At 47.4% G+C, this 22,183-nt stretch overlaps 1 protein-coding gene across 2 annotated transcripts in view; it reads left to right on the forward strand.

Annotated features, from left to right (window-relative positions):
* Galnt15 (polypeptide N-acetylgalactosaminyltransferase 15) overlaps positions 1-16,905 on the forward strand; it is a 32,477-nt gene extending 15,572 nt beyond the window's left edge. Inside the window, exons 3-10 of one of the 2 annotated variants that reach the window (XM_021181905.3) lie at positions 1,374-1,578; positions 4,734-4,898; positions 6,171-6,288; positions 7,893-8,087; positions 10,438-10,569; positions 10,927-11,031; positions 14,279-14,422; positions 16,343-16,905. In XM_021181905.3, coding sequence (XP_021037564.1) covers positions 1,374-1,578; positions 4,734-4,898; positions 6,171-6,288; positions 7,893-8,087; positions 10,438-10,569; positions 10,927-11,031; positions 14,279-14,422; positions 16,343-16,489 — 1,211 coding nt within the window. In that variant the 3' untranslated portion in view covers positions 16,490-16,905. Of the gene's footprint in view, positions 1-1,373; positions 1,579-4,733; positions 4,899-6,170; positions 6,289-7,892; positions 8,088-10,437; positions 10,570-10,926; positions 11,032-11,186; positions 12,028-14,278; positions 14,423-16,342 lie in introns of those variants that run through there. The other variant, XM_029469136.2, reaches the window with a different exon arrangement.
* Positions 16,906-22,183: the final 5,278 nt, after the last annotated feature.

Here is a 22,183-nt window from a genome sequence, read left to right on the forward strand (position 1 = left end):
ATAGATAGATAGATAGATAGATAGATAGATAGATAGATATGGATAGATAGATGGATGGATAGATAGATAGATAGATAGATAGATAGATAGATAGATAGATGGATTTGATAGATAGATAGATGGATGTAATAATAATTAGTGAAAACAAGGCCATTAATTTGAAAATTTGAAAGAGAATGGAAGGGGTACATGGGAAGATTTAGGGGAAGAAAAGGGTGAGAAGAAATGTTATAATTAAATTATAATCTCAAAAAGAAAGCAAACAAAGGGCTGGGATATAGCTCAGGAGTGGAGCTCTTTCCTGTTGGGGGTGAAGCCCTGGGCTCCATCCCCAGGGCCTTCTGAATCACCTCAGGATCTAGATCTCAGTTGTGCAGGGGAATCTGCTCGGCACCTCTAAGTAGGGAGGCTAGGGAGGATGGCAAGGAGGGATGGAGCCTTTCTTAGTGCTTTTTGAGTTTCTCCCATATTGCATTTGCCAGGTTCCCCCTCTGCCTCCCCCCCCCGCAACCCCCCCTCCAGAGGGTCAGAGCAGCCGGAGGCACTGTGTCCAGTGCATGAGGCACATTTGGCCTGCATTTTGTTGAGGCCGATAGGCAGTAGGTGGGCTGGGTAGGTACCTAAAGACTCCTCGGCCATGGTTTGGGCAGAGGCCTCCCAGCCGACCTGTTGTCCCTTCCTATCAGCTGCTGAGGTGACTCAGTTCCTGCGAGGAATTCCCACCCTTTCTTCCCTCAGTGACAGATTATGGCCTGAGAGTTATAAAACAAAATAAACCCTTTCCTCCCCAGGTTGCTTCCTGTTGTTGTTTTATCACAATAGAAACGTGAGACAGGATTCCTCCCTGGTCCTCAGTTCCCACCAGAGGGCATCTGGATCCTTGCCTAGCCCCTGAACCACAGCCTTCACTTCCTTCCAAAAGCATACAGCTAGAAGTAGCCCAGGTCTCTCATCTCCCTCCTCTTCTCACCCTGCCACTGGGGCGAGGCCTCTGGCGCAACAGGCACCTCAGTGGTCTGCCTGATACAGGGTTTTATGACCCCAGGGTCCTTAACCCCATTGTCCACTTAGTTTGGGTTCTCTGGGTAAGAGCCTGAGGCTGGGGTGTAAGAGCAGGTTTTCTTGGGTATACTCTCATTTGGAGACCATTTGCAAGGTCTCTCCTCTTCTGGTTTTCTACTCTATCCCTCCTGGTGGCTAATAGTTCTTATAAGCCATCCCAAACCTTAGAAATGACCACCCTTTAATAAAACACTGGGGGCTGAGAATCCAGCACTCGATGTGGCTTCTAAGAGAGTGATCGCTGTGATGCTCAGCACTATTCCATGTGGCATCTGGGACCCCACCCATTGATAGGGCCCTGTCAATTCCAGAACTGCTGAAGTCTGCTCTCAGTGAATACGTGGCCAGGCTGGAGGCTGTGAAGTTGCTCAGGAGCAATAGGAGGCTCGGCACCATCGGAGCCCGGATGCTGGGGGCCACCAGAGCCACAGGGGACGTGCTGGTCTTCATGGATGCCCACTGTGAGTGCCACCCTGGTTGGCTGGAGCCCCTCCTCAGCAGAATAGCTGATGACAGGTAATTGGTCCCACCTGGGATCTGCAGAGGAAGGAATGGGCCTGGGAGGGATAACCCATAGGTGTAGTCCCTCACAGAACAGAGCATCCTCCCACCATTTGAGTACTTTGATCTCCACTATTTGCTGTGTATCCCTTGGAGCTTGCAGATGCTTGAGCCTTGTAATAAGTATGGAAGGGAGGCTACTGGAAGGAAGGCTAGAGGTTTTCCAGCCTTGAGAACAGCTCCCGTCATGTCCAATGCACCCAAGCCCATTGGGCTACTTAGGAAGAGCTGCACACATGGTACCTGACATTACCTCTGACTTCAACACAGATTCAGCTGAGATTGTAACACATCATGGGGGAAGACATTTCTAAACTAGCCTAGACCACAGGTCATGCCCAGGAAGAAGAATCAGATTCCCATCTCCTTTGCTCTTCTGCATTACACACAGTGTGACATGCTAACTAGGCCAAGCCCTGGCAGTGCAGAGTTGAGAGGGCCTTACCACATCCCTTGAGTCAGCACTGCTTTGCCCATATGGTTCTTTTCTCTCACTCTCTTTCTCATCTCCAATGCCTCCTGAGTCCGACCTGTCAATCATGCCCTCAGTATGAATATCCTATCCAGGAAACCTAATCTTGGTAACTAGCTTACCTAGCAGTGTGGGGAGGGGCCTCAGTCACCCACCATCCCTGCCCCTCAAGCAGGCTTCCAGTCTGATGGAGCTGTTAGATTAGAACTGGATGCCGGGCGTGGTGGCGCATGCCTTTAATCCCAGCACTCGGGAGGCAGAGGCAGGCGGATATCTGAGTTCGAGGCCAGCCTGGTCTACAAAGTGAGTTCCAGGACAGCCAGGGCTACACAGAGAAACCCTGTCTCGAAAAACAAAAAACAAAAAACAAAAAAAAACAAAACAAAACAAAAAAAAAGAACTGGACCCCATGGTTCCAATTCCTACAACCTGTGGTTGCTCTCATTTGAAGTTGTGGATGATCACACAGAAGAAAAAAAAAAAATCATGAACCGAGACAGACCCATTTGGACAGACCCAATTCCATGATGTACATCTCTACCCGCTCTTGGCCTGCCTCCCAATAAGGAAAGGAGATGTGTGATAAGTTTAGCACCAAACTGAGGACAAGAGAAGTTTACCAAGCCTACAAGGAGGCCATCTTTGATTCTGTTCCATGTGTGCTAGCACTCTCAAAATTGTGGACCCTTGCTGACCACAAGTTTTTGGACCATTCCCTGTCTAGTCCCCACCCTGATGTAATAGATGGGTGTCTTGGGGGCACCTTGGAGATCACCTCTCCCTGCCTCATGACTTCACATTAATAAACATTTGGGAACCAATTAATGTTATCTTGTGCTCTGCTCTTCAGTGACGCCCCTCCATGAAATGGCTCAGGGCACTTCATTCCTGCTTCTGTTTCTTGGAGAGGAAAACTGAATCTCAAAGAGGTGAAGCCATGTGCAAAGAGTTTGAAGGACAGGTGTCTGTCTGGTCAGGCTGTCTGGTACCGAGTGAGATTTCTTCCTATGAACCACTGAAGCTGTTCAAAGAGAAACAGCCCCTCCCACCCTTTCTTGGTGCTGGGACATGTTAAACATGGCTGTCACCCTTCATGTCATCTCAGTCCTCATCGTAGGCTGAAAGAGGGGCAGAGCCAAGCCTCTTCAATCTTTGGGTAAAACCCGTGGGACCCCCTCTGGTAGCTTCTGTCCCAACTCCTTTGTATCTGTCTTTCTCTGTCCCCAGAGCCTCTGCTCTTGGGATTCTGATGTTTTGGGGGTCTTCTCTTCACATGCCCACTGCTTGCTGAGATTCGATCATCTGTTTATCCTCCCACGGCCTCCTCATGACTTTGCCCACTCTTTCCTCCAGCTCACTGTTGTAGCTTGTTAAAAGACCCTCACTCACACAAAGACCACAAAGACCGCCACTGTTGCAAAACGCATGAGGATTTTACTTATTCAACATGTTGGGGAACCCTCCCCCCTCAGCACGCAGGTCGGAGGAGAGACCCAGAACAAAGAAAGAACACACTTTTTATACCTTTGTAAGGGCGGGATATATGCACCAGGGTAGTTTGGCTTATTTTAATTGGTATAGCCAATAACCTTTTTAGACATTGGTTGGTTTGTATAGGGTGACTCTCATTTTGTCTGTCCTTGAGGTTTTTAGTGTGAGGCAGGGCAGGGGGATTTCTCTGGGAGCTACTATCTTGTTATGGTTATTTCTCTGAGAACAGCTAATATTGTTTTGGCAGCTTGTTGGCTCAGTCATTTTGACCGCTAAAACTATGTTTTTGCATTTGTTTAGTCAGCCTTATCTGGCTCTGCACTTGGCCTGCTAGTACAGTTTGGAAAGTCCTTTTTCAAAGGGGGAAGGTACTGGGTGGTCTTGAATTCATTTTGGATATTACATCACCTAGCCTAGCTATTTGAGAACTTGAAAGAAAGCCGTCTTTCAGCCACCTGAGTTATCCTCTCTGGAATCGCTACACTGTGACACTCTGAGAACTGGACGCGTCTAAGACCCCCTTTTCCTAATTTGTGTAGTACTCGGTCCTACCAGCTCTTCTGAGCTGCCTGACACTGCTCACACCGCACACCACACCACAGCTTAGTGAAAGCTAAGCTTCTCTGGCCTTAGTGCCAGGGCCGATAGCTGCTCTCTGAGAGAGAAAGGAGCACTGCTGCCTCTCGAGTCTGTGTTAGGACACAATCTGTCATCAGATGAGCATTCAGTGTCTCCAAAGGAGGACACCTCCAGGAACTTCATTCCCTCGTGCAGTGGGGCTATAGAGGGGACAGTGCCAGACAGCTGCTTTGAAGAGCCACAACTTCCTCTAAACCCTAGCCAAAGGATCTGGAGTCCATTATCAGCCCTGGCTCCCTGGTCCTGATATGTATCTGAGTAAATCCAGTATATTCAAAACATAATATCAGTACGTAATCAATATAAAAAATATTTAAAGTATTTTACACCCCTTTTTTATATTAAATATTCTAAATTGAGATTCTCACCTGGGACAAAGCACAGTTTCAAGGCCAACAGGCTGGAGTGGCCCGTGGCTGCTGCTCGGGGCCACACATTACACAGCTCTTGTTTCTGTCCCCAGCTAGTGAGTGGTCTGCATCATTGTCTGATCCTCGGTTCTTTCCAGGAGCCGAGTGGTGTCTCCAGTCATAGACGTGATTGACGGGAAGACGCTTCAGTACTCCGCATCCAAGCTGCATCGAGGGACGCTGGACTGGAAGCTGGATTTCCGATGGGAGCCCCTGGGGGAGCAGGAGCAGAAGGGCCTCCCATCCCCCATCAGCCCTGTCAGGTGAGGCCTTCCCTTCCCTGAGCTCACACTTGGACAGTTTCCTAACAACTGGCACATTGGACGGTCAGGCTGTGAATAGTGTAAAAAGCAATCAGCTAGCTACAGCGCTGCTGCCAGTGTTGTATCAATGGAGTCCAGGCAAGCTCTTCCAGAAGCTTCCACGGATGCCAAGGCTGAGATTGTGGTAGAAAGAAGCTGAGCTCATCTTGACCCAGGTAACAGCAAATTCCCTGGTCACCGGACTCTGCTCAGTGAAAAGGAAGACTTAGCTGGCTGAACGATGACATCATAATTCTCAAAATAGATCCAGCTTTGGCAGTCGTTATTCCTAGGTTTGGTTTCTGATCAATTGTTTTATTTAAGTAGGTTGGTTTGTTTGTTTGTTTGTTTGTTTTAGAAATTTTCTGCTGGGTAACAAACCACTTCGAATTTAGTGTGCTAAACAACAGCTGTTGTCCAAGCTCACAGACTCTGTAGGTCATGAACTCTGGAATGGCTCAGCCAGGCTGCCTGCCTCTACTTCACTGTGCCCAGAGCACATACAGATTAAGCCCCCAATGTCACAATAATGCAATCCAAGGCAGCAAGCTCCTTAAACCACCTACTTTCCTCAGTGGCTGGGTGGCTGGAACAAAGCCTCAGCCACGATTGATACCCACAAAGTCCAAAGCCCTCAGAAGACCTTGTCGTATTTAAAATATGGCATGTACTGTGTCTGGCACCGTGTGCAACTTTGTATTTCAGTCCTCAAGAAGTTCAACTGCAAACTGGTTTGTTTGGTTTTTGTTTGTTGGTTGATTTGTTTGTTATTTGTTGTTGTTGTTGTTTTGTGAATGGTTATTTATCCTACTTAGGAGTGAGGAACTCAGAGAAGTAATATGTCTCATTCAAAAACCCACAAGTAACTAAATGGCTCAGGTGGAAACCCAATCAAGTAATCGTTTCAATTCTGATTGGCAACATCTTTTTTAATGAATTAGTGTTTTTAATGGACTACCTGACATGGGTGCTAGACTAAGCTTGGGTCCTGTGGAAGAGCAGCAAGCACTCTTAACCGCTGAGCCATCTCTCCAGCCCCCAGTTCTCTTTTTAAGATACTTGGATTTAAAACATTTTTGCTCTGCTCCAGTCTTGTGATTCAAAGTATTGAGCTTCACCAAAGCCCAGAGCCATCTGTCTAAATCACTGGACATGCCGCCAGGAAGCCCCACCCGGGCCCTGTTTCTGTGCTCAGGGTGGAACTACAGTTTCCTATCTGGCTTCTCTGTGCAGGAGCCCTGTGGTACCCCGAGAGGTGGTGGCCGTGGACAGACATTACTTCCAAAACACCGGAGCATATGATCCCCTTCTGTCACTGGGGGATAGTGAAAATCTCGAGATGTCTTTCAAGGTAGGCCCTATGTCAACGGTGGCCCTGGGTGGTATCTCTGGAGCCATGTACGTAGCTCAGAGGCAGGCTGTTGTGGACAGGTGTTGGGGATAGTTGTGGGCAAATTATATATAGTCATTGCAGCATGATATGTCAACCCTCCCTCCAGACCATGTCTCTTATGACCTACCTTGATTTTACTCTCAGCCTCTTCTGTAAACTCGACCATCAGCATCCTCATCTGGAGAGGGTGTGCTATCAGCCTTTCCTCTCACTGCAGAGAACTCAGAGCTTCTGGTACATTCTCTACTCGTGGCACCCGTAGTATCTAGGGCAGCAGTTTTCAACCTGACGGGTTACAACCTATTCACAGGGGTCACCTAAGACCTTCAGAACACACACAATGAGATTAATAACAGTAGCAAAATGACAGTTGTGAAACAGCAACAAAAATAATTTTATGGTTGGGGGTCACCACAATGTGAGCAACTATACTAAAGAGGTGCCGCATTAGGACAGTCAAGGGGATCAGTTACAGCACCCACCAGTCAGATGTGAAACCACTCTTGGCAATGAGTGGTTACATCCAAGACTGAGGGCCCGTTGGGTGTAGCTCAGCCTCTCCATCCTGGGAACCACGCTATGCCTGGGGAACCACACTATGCCTGCTGGGCCCTCTGTTCTGGGAACCATGATGGGCCTGAAGGGCCCTCTGTCCTGGGAACCATGGTGGGCCTGAAGGGCCCTCTGTCCTGGGAACCATGATGGGCCTGAAGGGCCCTCTGTCCTGGGAACCATGATGGGCCTGATGGGCCCTCTGTCCTGGGAACCGTGCTGGACAGCCACCACCTTCACTGTCTGTGCCACACTGATTACAGCATTGTGCTTGCTGTTCAGTCACACCAACTGTCCAAAGCCCAACCCAGCAAAGGCGTCCATTCTAGAACATCCGATCTAATGTGGGCATGTGAATTACATCAGGCTTGCAGTCTGCATAATGACTAAGTCTGCTGCTTCTCTAACAAATGACAGATGTCTGCAGTGCCCTTGGAGTTCTCCGAGGTATCTTGGGGCACAGGCTTTGAGAACCCCATGCCTGGTGTGCTTTTTAGTTCTTGAACCAAGGCTTGGCCCAGCACTTCTCCACTGTAATTTCAGTCACCAACTATAGAATAAAGGCTTCCTGTCCAACGGGCAGTGGGGCGCTGGGAGAAGCTTCTGGAGTGAGTGAAGAAGGGGGTGCGCTTTTACCTCTTGTGTCTTCTCAGCAGGAGACAGCACTGGTTTTTAGAAATTTCCTAGCCACTGCAGGCATATCTTCCTGAGAAAGCATTCGCTGGAAGGTGGGGGTGCTGACCCCTGAACTGCTTTGCAGACTGACTCTGTAGGTGTTTCCGAGTGGTGTTCAGGAAGCTGCATAGCTGTCAGCCATTGCCCCTCAGTTCCAGTCTAGGACAACTGCCCTCTGCTGTCCCTCCCGCCTTGCTGCCCAAACTCTCTGATCTGGAAAGTGCACTCTGAGCATTGAAATAGTCACTCTGGCTTATGACTAGCAGGTGTTCTGCCAGTGGCTCACAGGCAGGGAGGTGGGAGGGAGAGATACTCACTTTCTCCTTCTGTGACAGGCCTGGCTCTGCGGTGGCTCTGTTGAAATCCTTCCCTGCTCTCGAGTGGGACACATCTACCGAAGCCAAGATGCCAGCTCTGGGCCTGACCCCGAGGTTGCCTTGAAGAACAAGATCATCATTGCTGAGACCTGGCTATCATCCTTCAAGGAAACCTTCTACAGGCACATCCCAGAGGCCTTCACCCTGAGCAAGGTAAGAAGGGACTAGTAGCGGCCTTTGGCCAACATAAGGCCACCAGCTTAAAGTCTGCCATGAAGGACCCGCTCCTTTATTCTTGGCTTGAGCTTCCCTGAGCTGGCCCTCTGGAACGACCCTTCTCTCTGTTGTGACTGTCCTATGTCCCTGCCAGAACCTCCCTGGGCATCACCGTTGACCTCTGCCTGGAATTCCCAGACTGTTATAGGATGCTATGTCCTGGATGCTGTCTTTCACCACAGAGCCTGATAAGGGATGAGCCATGACTCTTAGGACTTTCATCCTGAGTGGTACTCAGGGATTAGGGAATATCCAAGACAAAAAACAGATCTGAGTATAAAAATAAGTTATGAAACTCAAAAAAGCCACAGAAGGTTGAAGTTTTAACCACGTAATTAAGTGCCCCTCAGTGTGCTCTGTGAGTTGGTCAGTTCCTGTGGAGTGACTTACACATGCTCTGCTGTGAGTCACAGGCTGCCATGACACTTGACACACTGCAAGTGGGGGCCCAAAGGACTGGCGTAGTAAGGAAACGGCTCTCACCAGTCTCTCACCAGCCCATTGCTAGATAGCACAGATGAAGGCAGGGTCCTCAGAGAGACATACCCATACCACTGCATGCAGGGAAAGTCAGACAAGGTTGAGCCATGAAAGAGCCCTAGTACCCAGTAACCAGTACTCAGTACCTTTTCTTGAAGTCCTTAGGATTTTGTTCCCTTTTTATCCAAATGTACCCTCTTCCCTACAGCAGCCTCCAGACAATTCTCAGAACTCCTTGAACTTGTATCTGTGGTCTCTTTAATGGGAGATGACTTAAAATTTCAACACAGACCCCAAGGTTGAGGTAGCTTGAGTTCCCTCTGCGCCCCCTTGAGTGAGTCCAAGTAACACCCAGAGTAGACCAGCTCCTTTTTCACACAGGAGGGACCCCACTACTGTAGCTTCTGGCTTGGATTTGTAGAGGAGCATTGTAGGTAAAAGGGCAGTTCTCACCAGGACTCTACTTAATCCTAAATCTAGACACACCCCAGAAGTATGCTCCAGCTATGGCTGCCTGGGATCACTCAGACACCACAGGAGGGGTGGGAGGAAGATCCTGAAGCGGCAAGGGCTGAGCTAACGAGTTTAGAGTTGCCAGGCGTGGTGGCACATGCCTTTAATCCCAGAACTCGGGAGGCAGAGGCAGGCAGATTTCTGAGTTCGAGGCCAGCCTGGTCAGCCAGGGCTACACAGAGAAACCCTGTCTCCGAGAGAGAGAGAGAGAGAGAGAGAGAGAGAGAGAGAGAGAGAGAGAGAGAGAGAGAGAGAGAGAGACCTTCTCTAGCCTTTAGGCTAGAGAATCTTTTTTCTTCTTTCCTCTTATGTAATGGGTGTCAATTTAGTATTTTCTCTTTGCTTTCACATGACCCTTGTTTAATGTCAATGCAGATTTCATTTATAAAGGACCCATGAAAAAAAAATTAAATATATTCAGGCTTCTGATGTACCTGAGCCAACCTTCCATTAGACAGAGTCATTTAGAACACAGCATGTTGGATGGAGTCAGCCCAACACAGCATGTAAAGTATTTACAGCCTACTGGGCCCCTCTGTGTCTTGCTGAAAACCAGAGGCCACTAACGTGGAGCCCTGGCGTGGCTATCACCACACACACACACACGTACATACATACACACACACACACACACACACACACACACACTTCTTCCTAAAGCCTCAGTCCCAGGAAATTTATTCTAAGCTTCTAGATGGGTTTTTTCATATCTTACCAAGCAGCCAAAAGCATCAAACTAGCGTTGAGGGCTGGTGTTCATCTTCCTACAGTTGTGTTATAAAGGAGAACGCCAATGGTAGGGGCCAGTGTAGCCTAAATGAGTGGTTCATCAATGGAAAAAACTGAGATTAAGGGAAGAAAAGAAGTCAACTTGCCTCTCCCTGTCCCCCTACTCTGAAACTTCCCATCAGACTTCGTCTCCACTGCCTCTGGGCCAGCTCTTGTCTTCATTAGGCCGGTGGTACAACCCAGATAGAGTGCATCCTTTCTCCACACTCCAGAGAAAACACCTTAGGGAATAGATACTGTGGTCTTTGTAGGCTGAAGATTTGGGGGTCTGTGAGAAGAGGCAGTGCTGCCTCCAATTTTGGTGGTGCCACGCCTCTTTCTAGAGAAGATTCCCAACTCTCCCTTAGCATAGGACCCTTCCTCCTGTTTGCAGTCCTGAGATGTGCGGTGGCTCTGCCCCACTCCTTCTGCTCCTTCACATCTATGTCTCTCCCTCCCCTACTGTGTGAGCTTGGGGTGGAACAAGCTTTTCTGACTCCATTCCCATGCCCTTCTTTATCTGCAGGTTGCAAAGCCAGACTGTACAGAGCGCCTGAAGCTGCAAAGGAGGCTGGGATGCCGGACATTCCACTGGTTTCTGGCCAATGTCTACCCTGAGCTGTACCCATCTGATCACAGGCCCAGGTTCTCTGGAAAGGCAAGGCCTGGCCCGGGACATGGGAGGTCACTTGCCAAGACAAGATCACTCACCCTCTATACTGGGCAACCACATATAGGCTCAGTAGGGTCTCAGAGGCCTTTGGATTCCCCCTCCCTGCCTCCCCGCCAGCCTGAGGAAGGCAGCCATGTTTCCCTATAGTCTGTGCTAAATCCATGGCCTGACTCCTTCTGGAGGCTTCTGTCTTAAGATAAGTGTCTTGGACTTGACTCATCTCTCGGTGACTGAACCATGCATGCTGGGATAAGGTCTAGAGAAGACAGGGAATCAGAACCTGTTTCAAGGCATCCTCACAGTGGAGGTCAGATTCACATCTATGTGGATGTCCATTTTCAGCTCCACAACACTGGATTTGGCCTCTGTGCAGACTGCCAAGCAGAAGGTGACATCCTGGGCTGCCCCATGACACTGGCTCCTTGCAGTAACAACCGGCAGCAACAGGTGGGTGATGATACTTCTTAGGATGAACGGCATCCCAACTTAAAATGCGATGCTGTTTCCTAGGATACCCTCCAATTCCCTTCCAAGTAGCTCCTCTCTGTGGTTCCATGTCCCGTGGCCCCCACTGTGATGACTTGTCACAGGTCTGCCCACAGCATCCTCACCTTAGACTGGACCAGCATCAAAGAATGGAGCATCTCAGTCAGAGGGAATGAAGGGGCTACGTATCCAGTCCTTGCACCTGCCGCATGAGGAAGCTGTGTCGTAGAACCATCATCCTAGATGCTCACCTCAGATCTCCAGCACTGAGGAAAGGTGCAAGAGTAGGGATAGAAAAGAATTAAAAAAGCCAGGGGAGAACCTGGATTCGCGTGGACCCTCTGGCCGCTTGGAAGAATAATGTGCTCCTTACAGTGTGTCTTCTGCACTTTAATTTCTCATCATAGGAATAACTGTCCAAGGTTACAGAAAGCTGCCCGTCCTGGCTGAGAGGTCCACTTCATTTCACAACCTTCAGTGTAGCCCGTCCCCAGATCTGATTCAGTCTGTGGTGGGGGTTCTTTGAACTGAGCTGTCATACTCCAAAGCTGCCTAATGAGAGCAAACAACAGTTGAGTGAGAGTTGGAGAGCCTGGGGTGAAGGAGGAAACGTCTCAGTGGGAAGTCTGGGGCCCAGCCTGCAGTACAAGCCTAGGACATCTCTATGAGAAGCTGGTCCCAGCCTTCCAGTTCGAGCCTAAAGTGCTAGGCCCCAGGCTCAAGGCCCAGAGGGTACACAGAGGAGGAGTTTGCTCAGGATCCACTTGGTTTCTTACATCTTTGTACTTTACCATTTTCCCTAAAATACCCATGGTCATTCATACCAGACACATTAGTACGTTTTTTTGCATATCTCTGATCTAAATGCATGGGAGGAAAGGAGGGTGTTTGTTTGTTTGTTTGTTTGTTTGTTTTTAAGTTCACTGTCTCCAGAGGATTTCAGTTCCTTTTGAAACATGTGGGAAAGGCATGGCAGTGAGGGTGGCAGTGGGAGTGGCTTGTCTCTGGTGACGGAAGTATGTGGTATTTGGTAGCTTGCTCACATGGTACAGAGTAAGCAGCAGATAAAGCAAGGCTGAGCCAGGGGTGCATATGACCTCAGCAGGCTTGCCTCTAGAGATCAGCTTCCACCAGTCAGGCCCCACCTCCTAAGGCTCCACAGCCTTCAAAGCAGGGCCATGAGCTGGGGAACTGAGCATATGAAGCAGAGGCCCATGGGGGGCGGGGGGATACTTCATATTCAAACAGTAACACCAGACACAAGAGATGAAGACATAAGAGCCACTCGAGGAAGTCACATGGTAGGCTGACAACTGTCCAAGCTTTACTGCCGTCTAGAGCCAGGTTCGAATCAAGTTCCCACTGGCTAGCTGTGCGATCTGGGCAGGCAAGATTGGAAAATAACAGAACTGACCACCCTTCCTCCCTGGCCTGGGGGAAGACAACTAAATATCTGCCAGGTAAAAAGGATTTGAAATGCCCCCCTTTCCATGCACAGGTCGAGTTTACAAGAAAGAAAGGAAATATCCAAGAACGAATACTCAAATGGCAACTGCAAATTTGCCATTTGTGTGAGCTGGGCTTCCCTGAGAGGTGACAGGGATCAGTGGCCACCAACCTCAGGAGTTCAGGAGTGTGGCTGCAGGCAGGGAGAAGTGGCTTCAGCTCGGTGATGATCTTCGCATCACCCAGCTTTCACTGTCACAGGGAAGTCTGCCCTTGCAAAGCTGCACTAATACCTCCCTCCGCCCCCGCGCCTCCCCATGCCTCCCCCGCGCCTCCCCGGCCCTGTGACCACAAGGAAACAACAGGAAACTTATCTGCCACTACAGATGGGATTTTGAGTGGGAAGAAAATTACTCTCCCTTTTCCCACCAGCTTGCTTCTGAGATGTGTTTAGGGTCCAAATTTATGCTGACTGTGCAGTGTTTGGAATTTTCAAGCAAGGCAGACCGCTATATTTAATTTGCAAATTAACAGGGCCTAATGCAAATAGAAGACGTGATGCCTCTAATTTAACAGTTAAGAATTCCGAAGCAGTGGCAGCGATGTATATACTAAACAGATTGAATCAGAGCATGAAACCAACCTTTCCGAGCGTAGGGCTCAAAGTGACTGCAGCAGCATGATGCCAGTCCTGTCTCACTCACACAGTTAACATAAAAAGAAGTTCCAGACTGTGTGGCTCTCCCTGCACGAGGAATTATCAGCCAACAGGGTTCACAGAGACGATAGGAGCAGAGGGGTCGAGGGGTTCGGAAGCCCCATGAGAACCTATAGCCAACTACAGGGAGTCAGATCAGCCTTACATGGGGTGATTCAAGGCTTATATAACTTGGGGGATGGAGAGGTAGAAACATCCAGGATGGGCAAAAGTCATTGGCTGAAGGCTTAGGGTACCGAAATGCCTCATTAGCGGGGGGTGGAGGGGTGGGGGGGGGAGCATTTCAGGAATCTCAGGTGCTAGCTGAAGGGGTTAGGAAGCTGATCCTGTAATCTGAGGCTACCTGAGTGGGGGGGGGGGTTGCTGGGGGAGGAGAGAGAAGGGTTTGAATTCCCTAGGCAAGGTCAGAGAAGGAGAAACCCTGCTAATGAAGAGAGTCTTCTATTACACACAGAGCCTCAGCAGGCTATCCCATCAATGATGGACTTTGGCCTTGATTAGCAGAATTTTCCAGACTGCATCTGGCAGGAACAAACAGAAGATAGGGTTGTCAAAACATGTCATCCAATTGGTCAACATGGGTCCCTCAAAGTTCAAGCCCCTCTGTAAAGGCCCACACACTCCAGTTCTATAAAACCCTGAGGGCAGTGGGACCCATGATCAAGAGTCCACAGACACCACAAACAGCAGGGAAATTGGCCAGGGCCAGGTAAGATGTCTCTAGAAGGAAATCAGCCTGAGTCTGGGACAGATCCCTCCCCTGGCCTTTCAGCAGTGCACACCGGCACTGACAGCCTTTTAAAACAGCCTTATGTGCAAACAGGAAATAGAACGCCGGAGCCTGCCAGAAGGTGGAAACAGAATCCTGAGAATGGCCAGGAGGTCTTTCTTGGCTCCTGAGAACCCAGGAAGAGTCTTGCTGCCGCCCCTGTAAAATCTGAAAATGGTCTCTAGAACTCGGCTCTTCTGTGTGTTCCTTTGTCTCCCCTTGGCTCTGGATAGGGTACCCTTTTGGCTCTGCTAACTGCCACCCCCTCTGCCCAGAACCTAGAGCACACCGGCAGGAAGGAGATTCTCTTCAGCAGCCCACAGCGCCTGTGCTTCGATGTCAGAGGAGGGCGGGTGATTCTGCAGAACTGCACAGAGGAAGGCCCCGCTATCCATCAGCAGCACTGGGACTTCCAGGAGGTACGGAACCCATCCCGGAAACGCAGGCTGATCACAAGGAACTTCTGGTCAGTTAGAACGTCTGGGCAGACTGACCTTGTTGACATGGCAACCTGGGCTCTTCCTAGACCTCAAGTACTCTCCACAATAGTACTGCTGATGTTGAGCTTAGTAGCTTAGCCTTGGGGTCTCTGGTCCCCAAGCCTCAGGAGATATACTGATTTGTTCCCCACGCCATTAGAGATTATTATCTCGGATTAGCTTGGATGATGGAGCATGTTACAGAAACAACCCAGTCAGTGGTGTAGTGACACAATCTAAAATTTAAAAGAAATAACTATTGATGTGTGTATGTATGTGTACCTGTTGGACCCGGAGAAAGAGAGCTTGGTGGTTAAGAACACTGGCTGCTCTTTAGGAGGATCCAGGTTCAATTCCTAGCACTGCACTTGGAGGCTAGCAGCTATCTTTAACTCCAGTTCAAGAGGATCTGCTGCCCTCTTCTGGCCTCTGCTGGCACTTATTGCACATGGTACACAGACTTACATTCAGGCCCTCATACACATAAAATAAAAACAAACATTTTTAAAGTATCCAAAAATAAAAATATGGCTGTCATTTTCTTCATTGTAATTCACATTTCACTGTAAACACTGCATTGTTTGTGTGAAGTTTTTTTTTTTTTTTTTTTTTGGTTTTTCGAGACAGGGTTTCTCTGTGTAGCCTTGGCTGTCCTGGAACTCACTTTGTAGACCAGGCTGGCCTTGAACTCAGAAATCCGCCTGCCTCTGCCTCCCGAGTGCTGGGATTAAAGGCGTGCGCCACCACACCTGGCTGTGTGAAGTTTTTAACCCTATATTTTCCATAGATAAATTCTAGATCCTTCCCAGAGAACACACATTAACGGAGAGAAAATAGAAGGATTATAATACTTAGGTGAGTGAGTGGCTCCAGATACCGAATTGGGAAAAGGCCAGTCTTTGTGTGTCTGTGGATTTGACCGTGAATTGAAAATGCTCCAAAAATAACAAGCGTTAGTACATTTGTTTGTTTTTTATCACAGTAAAAAGAAAGAGAAAAGGCAATGAAGTACGAGTTTTTACCTCAACATGAATAAATCTGGAAAACATGCAAAATGAAAGAGGCTAGTTACAAAGGAACCACACTGTACAACTGTGCTTATGTGAAACGTCTAGAACAGGGGAACACATAACCACAGAGAAAGACTGCTGATTCCCTGGCTGGAAGGAGAACAGAAGGGCAAATGGCTGCTTCTGGGTAATGGCATCTTTAGGCAGTGGTGGAAATATTCTGGAATATACTAAACACAACTAATTTGTGTATTTTAAACAGTCTGAATTTTGGAATATCTCAACAATGAGGAAAGATTTATAACATTGTGGCTAAAGTTGTTTAATTTTCTAAAGAAATCCATTTTTTCTTGAAAGGGGAGTGTTAGGGTGGATATTAAACCTGCTGGAGTGGAGTTCTACCTTTTGTGTGTCTCTTGGGTGTGGCTAATCGGAGTAGACCTCTAGGATACCCTCAGTCTGGCATCCATGATGTCAATTTGCACGTTTTACAGGGTGCTAATGAGCCCCTGTTAAAAGCACAAACTCACGCATGCAGTGACAACAGTGTCTCTGACAATACAAGAAGAAGACTGGACACACCCTGACAGAGTGATCCTAACCAGAACATTCTAAGAAATGACACAGTCATGTAGCAGCAATACAAACAATTGAGTTTATGACCCTGAAGGGTTGAGTGGCGTCTACATTTTAGGGTTAATTAAATTATATTTTCTATTAACTGACAATCCTACCTCTCCTTCCAGGCTAGCTCAGACCACCTCTGTTACTCTTTAATACTCAGCAGAAATCTTTAAAATGTCCTCCTTTGACAACTGTCAGGAATTGGGCTTCTTCTTTCTCTTTTCAGGATGGAATGATCATCCACGTTCTTTCTGGAAAATGCATGGACGCTGGGGTCCAGCCAAGCAATAAGGACTTGTACTTGCGTCAATGTGATGGTAAGACCAGCCAGCTGTGGCGGTTCAACCAGATCCACCCTGTGGATGAACGGTGAACGACCTTGACAGAGAGCAAAGAAAGGCTGGGCATCACATTCTCTGCTCCTTTATGCCCTGAGCCAGCCCCTAGTGTCTGGGCTTCTGGAGTAGAAGAGAAGAGAGTACTGTCAAAACAAACAAACAACAAAAACAAAAGCACAGAAGCTCTCTCCAGGTACCTTACCACATTGATTGTAGACTGGTTTTTGTTGTTTGGTATGGTTTCTCGAGACAGGGTTCTCTGTGTAGCCCTGGCTGTCCTGAAACTCACTGTGTAGACTCGGCTAGCTTCAAACTCATAGCAATCCACCTGCCTCTGCCTCCCCAGTGCTGGGACTAAGAGAGCCACCACCACCTGGCTATGTTGGCTGGGTTTTGTTTTGTTGTTTTTTTTTTTTTAAGATGAAAAACAATGGATTGTTCAGTGTCTTCATCTCCAGAAGTGATCATTATGAGGAAAGAAAAGTCTTCCCCGCCCCCTCCCCACACCCTGCCCACACTGAGCACTTAACATTTGCTTTTATCCCTGACTGTGCGAAGAGGCTCCTGCATTGTCTGGCAGCACTTCTGGGAGACATCAAATCCAGTAGGTGAATTTCCCGTAGCCCTTACTCGGAGAGTGGATGTGTCCAGTCGTGGAAGTTAGCATGAGGGCCATGCTATGGCCTGGCAGTCCCCACCTTATGACTCTGCTCACTAGCATACATTTCATGTCCATTCGTTGACCCCAAGCTCAAAAGGAAGCAGAGGGGGACAGGGAGGAATGGGGTGGGGCTGGGAAGAAGACATCAGAGAGATTTGGTCCAACCGTCCAGCTCAGCACTGCCCACTGAAGAGTCAGCAGACCTGGTTAAGGTGTTCTCATCTTCAGGACAGCCTCCTCAAGACTTTCTACCTCCATTCAGCTGCTCTAGCTCTTTTATAGATCACAACCAGATTTCCCTGCAATGTATTCTTTCTTGGATCACCAGTGCTGGAAGGGTCAACACATCTGAGCATGCTCATGAACAAAGGTATTACAGGAGACAAAGTCTTTTAATGCCCGCTTAGGAGAGTCGTGTTGGCTTGATGAGAAATAAAACTTTTGAAAGAGAGAAACCCAAAATCTTTACAAGGCAAAATAGATCTGGCTAATAAATGTCCCTGAGGTTTGACTGGCTACCTATGAGCCCATAACAATTGTTCAAGACCCCCTAAATGTGGCTTCCAGTTAAATGTTCACATGGCTGAAAGAACTCCACCTCAACCAGAGAAGAACCTAGGCTCAACCACGGGAGTTGCTGAGTGGGGTAGGATGCTGCTGAGAAAAAAACTCTTGCCCATTTCTTTCTGAATGGAAATAGCTTTCTATCTGGTAAGCTTAGAAACTTCCCACTCAAGATGTCTTTGTCCTCTGGGCTGTCTCTAAATACAGTTGTTTCAAATAAGAACTGGAGAAGACATGTGGGTGACATGAGAAATATGTTACTTCTCCAACTTTCAAGTCAATGCCTGATGTTTCTCTAGCCTTAGAGGCACTCCGGATTAACACTATCTAATATCATGGACACAACCCCAGTGTGGCCATTTTGTTGGAAATTCACCACAATTCTGGAAATTTTCAAATTGTCCCTTGATTGTACTGGTTCTTTACAGCCATTGTACTGTGGCAAATGGCTACTGAACCTGAGAACACAGTTATAAAATAGCCAACCATCACAAACAGTAGCCCTGAATAGCACTAGATAGATTCAGCCCCTATTTAGGGAAGAGATTTTTAGCCACCATCTTCTTGCTTCAGACTGGTCTATATTTAAAACAAACTCTTCTGACATGATGAGGCTGGGATGGAGCTAAAATTTTTCAGATGACAACCTTGTAAAGGGCAGTAATGGCTGAAGAGTATTTTTCAAGATCTTTATTTTGAAATGAACGCTATTATTAGCATTGTGAGTAGCTGAAGTTGTTGGGATAAATTAATATAGCTAAATGAAAGACTACATTGTGTTGTGTGTGTTCTGGTGATTAACAAACGGACCCAGATGGCTCACTGCTTAATTGTTTTAACAAAACAAGAATGTGCTATTTGTTGCTCCTTAACTGTCCCCATGATTTATTATTTTATTACAGAAATGGCCATCACCTCAGTCCCTGGCTGGTACTTACAAACCCCTAATTTAAACAGTACAGACACTTCTACTTGCTTCTGAAAAGCAATCCCCTTACGGTGTAACTAGTGTAGTGGATTCTTATCAGTGGTCCGTTTAGAAGAAGAGAAACTTGGCAGTGAATTGATAGGATTCCTGATTTGATTTTGCTTGTCTGTCTGAATTTTATGACTCTTCAAAACAGGAGTTGTTTTTGTGATCTGTCTCACAAAGCCCACCCCCATTATTAAGGATCCTGTTGGAGTGGGCGGAGAGAAACAAGCACCAGATGACTCCGGGCCGTACTCTATTTGCTGTGACAACAGATGTCAATCCAGAAGGGCCATGATGTGGTCCTCTTCTGCCTCGAGGTCATAAACCTGTAGCAAAGTCAGAGTTCCAATTTCCATGTACATCTGGAAGGTCCCAGCACCTATCATGGTGCTGCCTCAGACCAGGACGCAACAGCTCTAAGGTTATATTGCCACACTTGCCTTGAAGGAGCTCCATTTTCAACTGACGTGCCATGAGGACGCTAGTTGAACACGAAATGACTCACCAAATCCAGAAATGCAAACTGACTGCACTTGAAAGGGGCTCTGGAAGAGTAAACATGCAGCTGAGAGTTGAGCAAACAGGGAAACGGCAGATGGCTCAGGGGTTAAGGAGCACACACTGCTCTTACAGAGGACCTGAGCTCTGTTCTCAGTACCCACACAAGGCAACTCACAGCCATCTTTCATTCCATACGTTCTTCTTTGGCATATGTATATACCCATCTCACAGACATGCAAACATATACATAATTAAAAATAAAATACATTTTAAAAATCTTTTAATAGGGTAGTGAGAGGGGGCAGAGAAGCACAAAGCAGACAGGTCAAGGCCACTGCAGCTGAGGCTTAGAAAAGACTTTGAGCTTTTCTAAAGTGTGACCTTGACAGGTCACCAGGAAGGAACTGCAGCTCCACTCCCTCCAGCACAGGCCATTAGCACATTACCTGTAGCTGATGGCTTCATTTACATATGGCCCCCAAGAACCTGAGCTGCTGTTTTGAAAGTCTTGGCCTTCCCGGATGCATCACTGACATGTCCTACAGGTACAAGAGGCATCCTGAAGCAGCCAGGACGCAGGAGTACCATCCATCCATCCTGTAATCTCCAGCTCTGGTCACATGACTATCATGTGACTATTGTGAGAGCTGATTGTTCCTGCCACAGGATTCATCCCTTTCTCCCATCTAATTGGACTGGGAGAACACCTGGTCCATGTTGGACCAATCAACACATTCACCTGGATTTGTCACTAAGAAATGAGTCTCTACGGGTGACTTGAGAGTCAATGTGGAAATGTATGAGTCTTTGGCAGCCTTAGCTTCTTCTTATGGCCCTAGGACAGAGAATTAGAGCGGAGAGGAAGATGGGGGTAGACCTCCTGACTTACACAGAGAGGGTGGTGCAAACCAAGCCTGAGTTGGGAAACGGAGGGGGCAAAAATCTGGGCAGGCTGGTGAACACCAGTGAAACTGAGTATTTTTGAGCAAAGCTGAAGTGACAGAGGAGCAGGAAGAACTAATGTTCCTTCCCCACACCAATGAATGCTGCAAATCAGGATAAAGCGCTTCAGAGAATCAGTACTATAAAGTTATGTCAGACTGGACAAGGGTGGGGTTGGGAACTCTTCTGTGCCAGGCCAGTATCTTGTTGGTAGGAACATGGTCTCTTGAAAATACTCAGCTATGCACTGCTGTACAGAAAGGGTCAGCAATGGAAGCAAACAAGCGATCAGAGTTATGTTTTAATAAAACTTTGTTTGCAAAAATATCTGGCTGGTCAGACTTATCCAATCCCTGTAATTTCCTATCTCCTGGACTGGGGCATTTAACCCAGCTGCAGAAGAAGATAGATTCTCTGTGTGGTGTGTGTGTGTGTGTGTGTGTGTGTGTGTGTGTGTGTGTGTGTGGTGTGTGTGTGTGTGTGTGTGTGTGTGTGTGTGTGTGGTGTGTGTGTGTGTGTGTGTGTGTGTGTGTATGTGTGTGTGTGTGTGTGTTTTAAAAAATAAAACCAAGAAATGTTACCAAAGAAACCACGAATGTTGCTGGGTGTGATGGCTCATGATTGTAATCCATTGTTTGAGAGTCTAAAGCAGGAGGCTTATTCTAAGGCAGCTTGAACTAGATTGAAACCCTGTTTCAAAAACTCTAAGAGAGGAGGAGGAGGAGGGAGGAAGGGGAGAAGGAGAGAAAAGTAACGAATACAATACTACTAGATTACAAACTTTAAATGTATGGATGTTGTGATATACCTTAATAAAATTATTTAAAAAAGAAATCTTTTGGAGAGAAAACAACAACACCAGAATGGTTCTTATCATTAATAAACCAATCAAAACCAATAACAAAGCATCAATGAGGGGAACAGGGTTCTCCCTGTTAATACACATTGATTTGAGATACAGGAATAACACTTCAAAGTTGGAAGCAGGAGGATCAGAAGTTCTGAGTCATCCGGGCTTGTGAGTCTGAAGGCAGCCTAGGATACACGAGACCTTGTCTCTCACACACAAAAAGTGGAAACAAGCAAATAAAACCGTTTTTTAAAATCAAAGTAGCAAACCCCTGATGCCTGGCTTGCAGATTCCAGGTTCTGGTTGGAAAGGTTAAGGAACTCAGGCTTTCCTAACGAGACAAGAGGTGTTTTCTTGATTGATGACTGATGGGAAGGGCCCAGCCACTGTGGGTAGTGCCATCCCTGGGCAGGTCTTAAGATGCATAAGAAATAAAACTGAGCAAGCCCTGGGGGAGCAAGCCAATAAGCAACACTTCCATGATCCCTGCTTCAGTCCCGGCATTGACCTTCTTCGTGATGGACAATAAATCTCTTCAAGTTGCTTTCGGTCATGGTGTTTATCACAGCAATAGAAACCTAACTAGAACAGTGAGTGGTGCCTGAGGACAGTGAGTGGTGCATGCCTGTAACCCAGCATTCTGGAGGCTGATTAAAAGTTTGAGTCAAACCTGAGCTACATAGCAGAACCTTGTTGCTAGAGTTAACCTTTTAAAATTATTACTTTTATTTATTTGGGATGTGTGTGTGTGTGTGTGTGTGTGTTCAAGCTCTCAGGCATACATATGTGAGCCATGGAATATGTATATAAGTCAGAGAACAACTTGTGAGAGCCAATTCTCTTCTTCCATCATGTGAGTCCCAGGGATCCAACTCAGTTTCTTGGTCTTGATGGCAAAGCTTAGCCTTCTTGCTGGGCTTATCTTGATTTTCAACATGATTGGATCAGGAATTAACTAAGAGATATGCTCTAGGAAGATCTTCAAGGGTATTTACAGGAAAGATTAACTGGGTGGGAAAGATCCTCCACCAGAGTGGTTAGTTAGCATGTCTGTCACAGACCAGATACAAAAGTTTTCACAGAAACAGAATAGAGCTTCTTGTTTTCACTTCTTGCTGGTGAGTGCATTGATCCTGTTGCTGCTGCTGCTGCTGCTGCTGCTGCTGCTGCTGCTGCTGCTGCTGCTGCTGCTGCTGTATCCATCAAAACCTAGCCTCTTTAGTTTTCCACCATGAGCT

Source organism: Mus caroli, unplaced genomic scaffold (genome assembly GCF_978045245.1).
Source record: "Mus caroli unplaced genomic scaffold, Mus_caroli_1 scaffold_12, whole genome shotgun sequence".
Classification (NCBI taxonomy): Eukaryota; Metazoa; Chordata; class Mammalia; order Rodentia; family Muridae; genus Mus; species Mus caroli.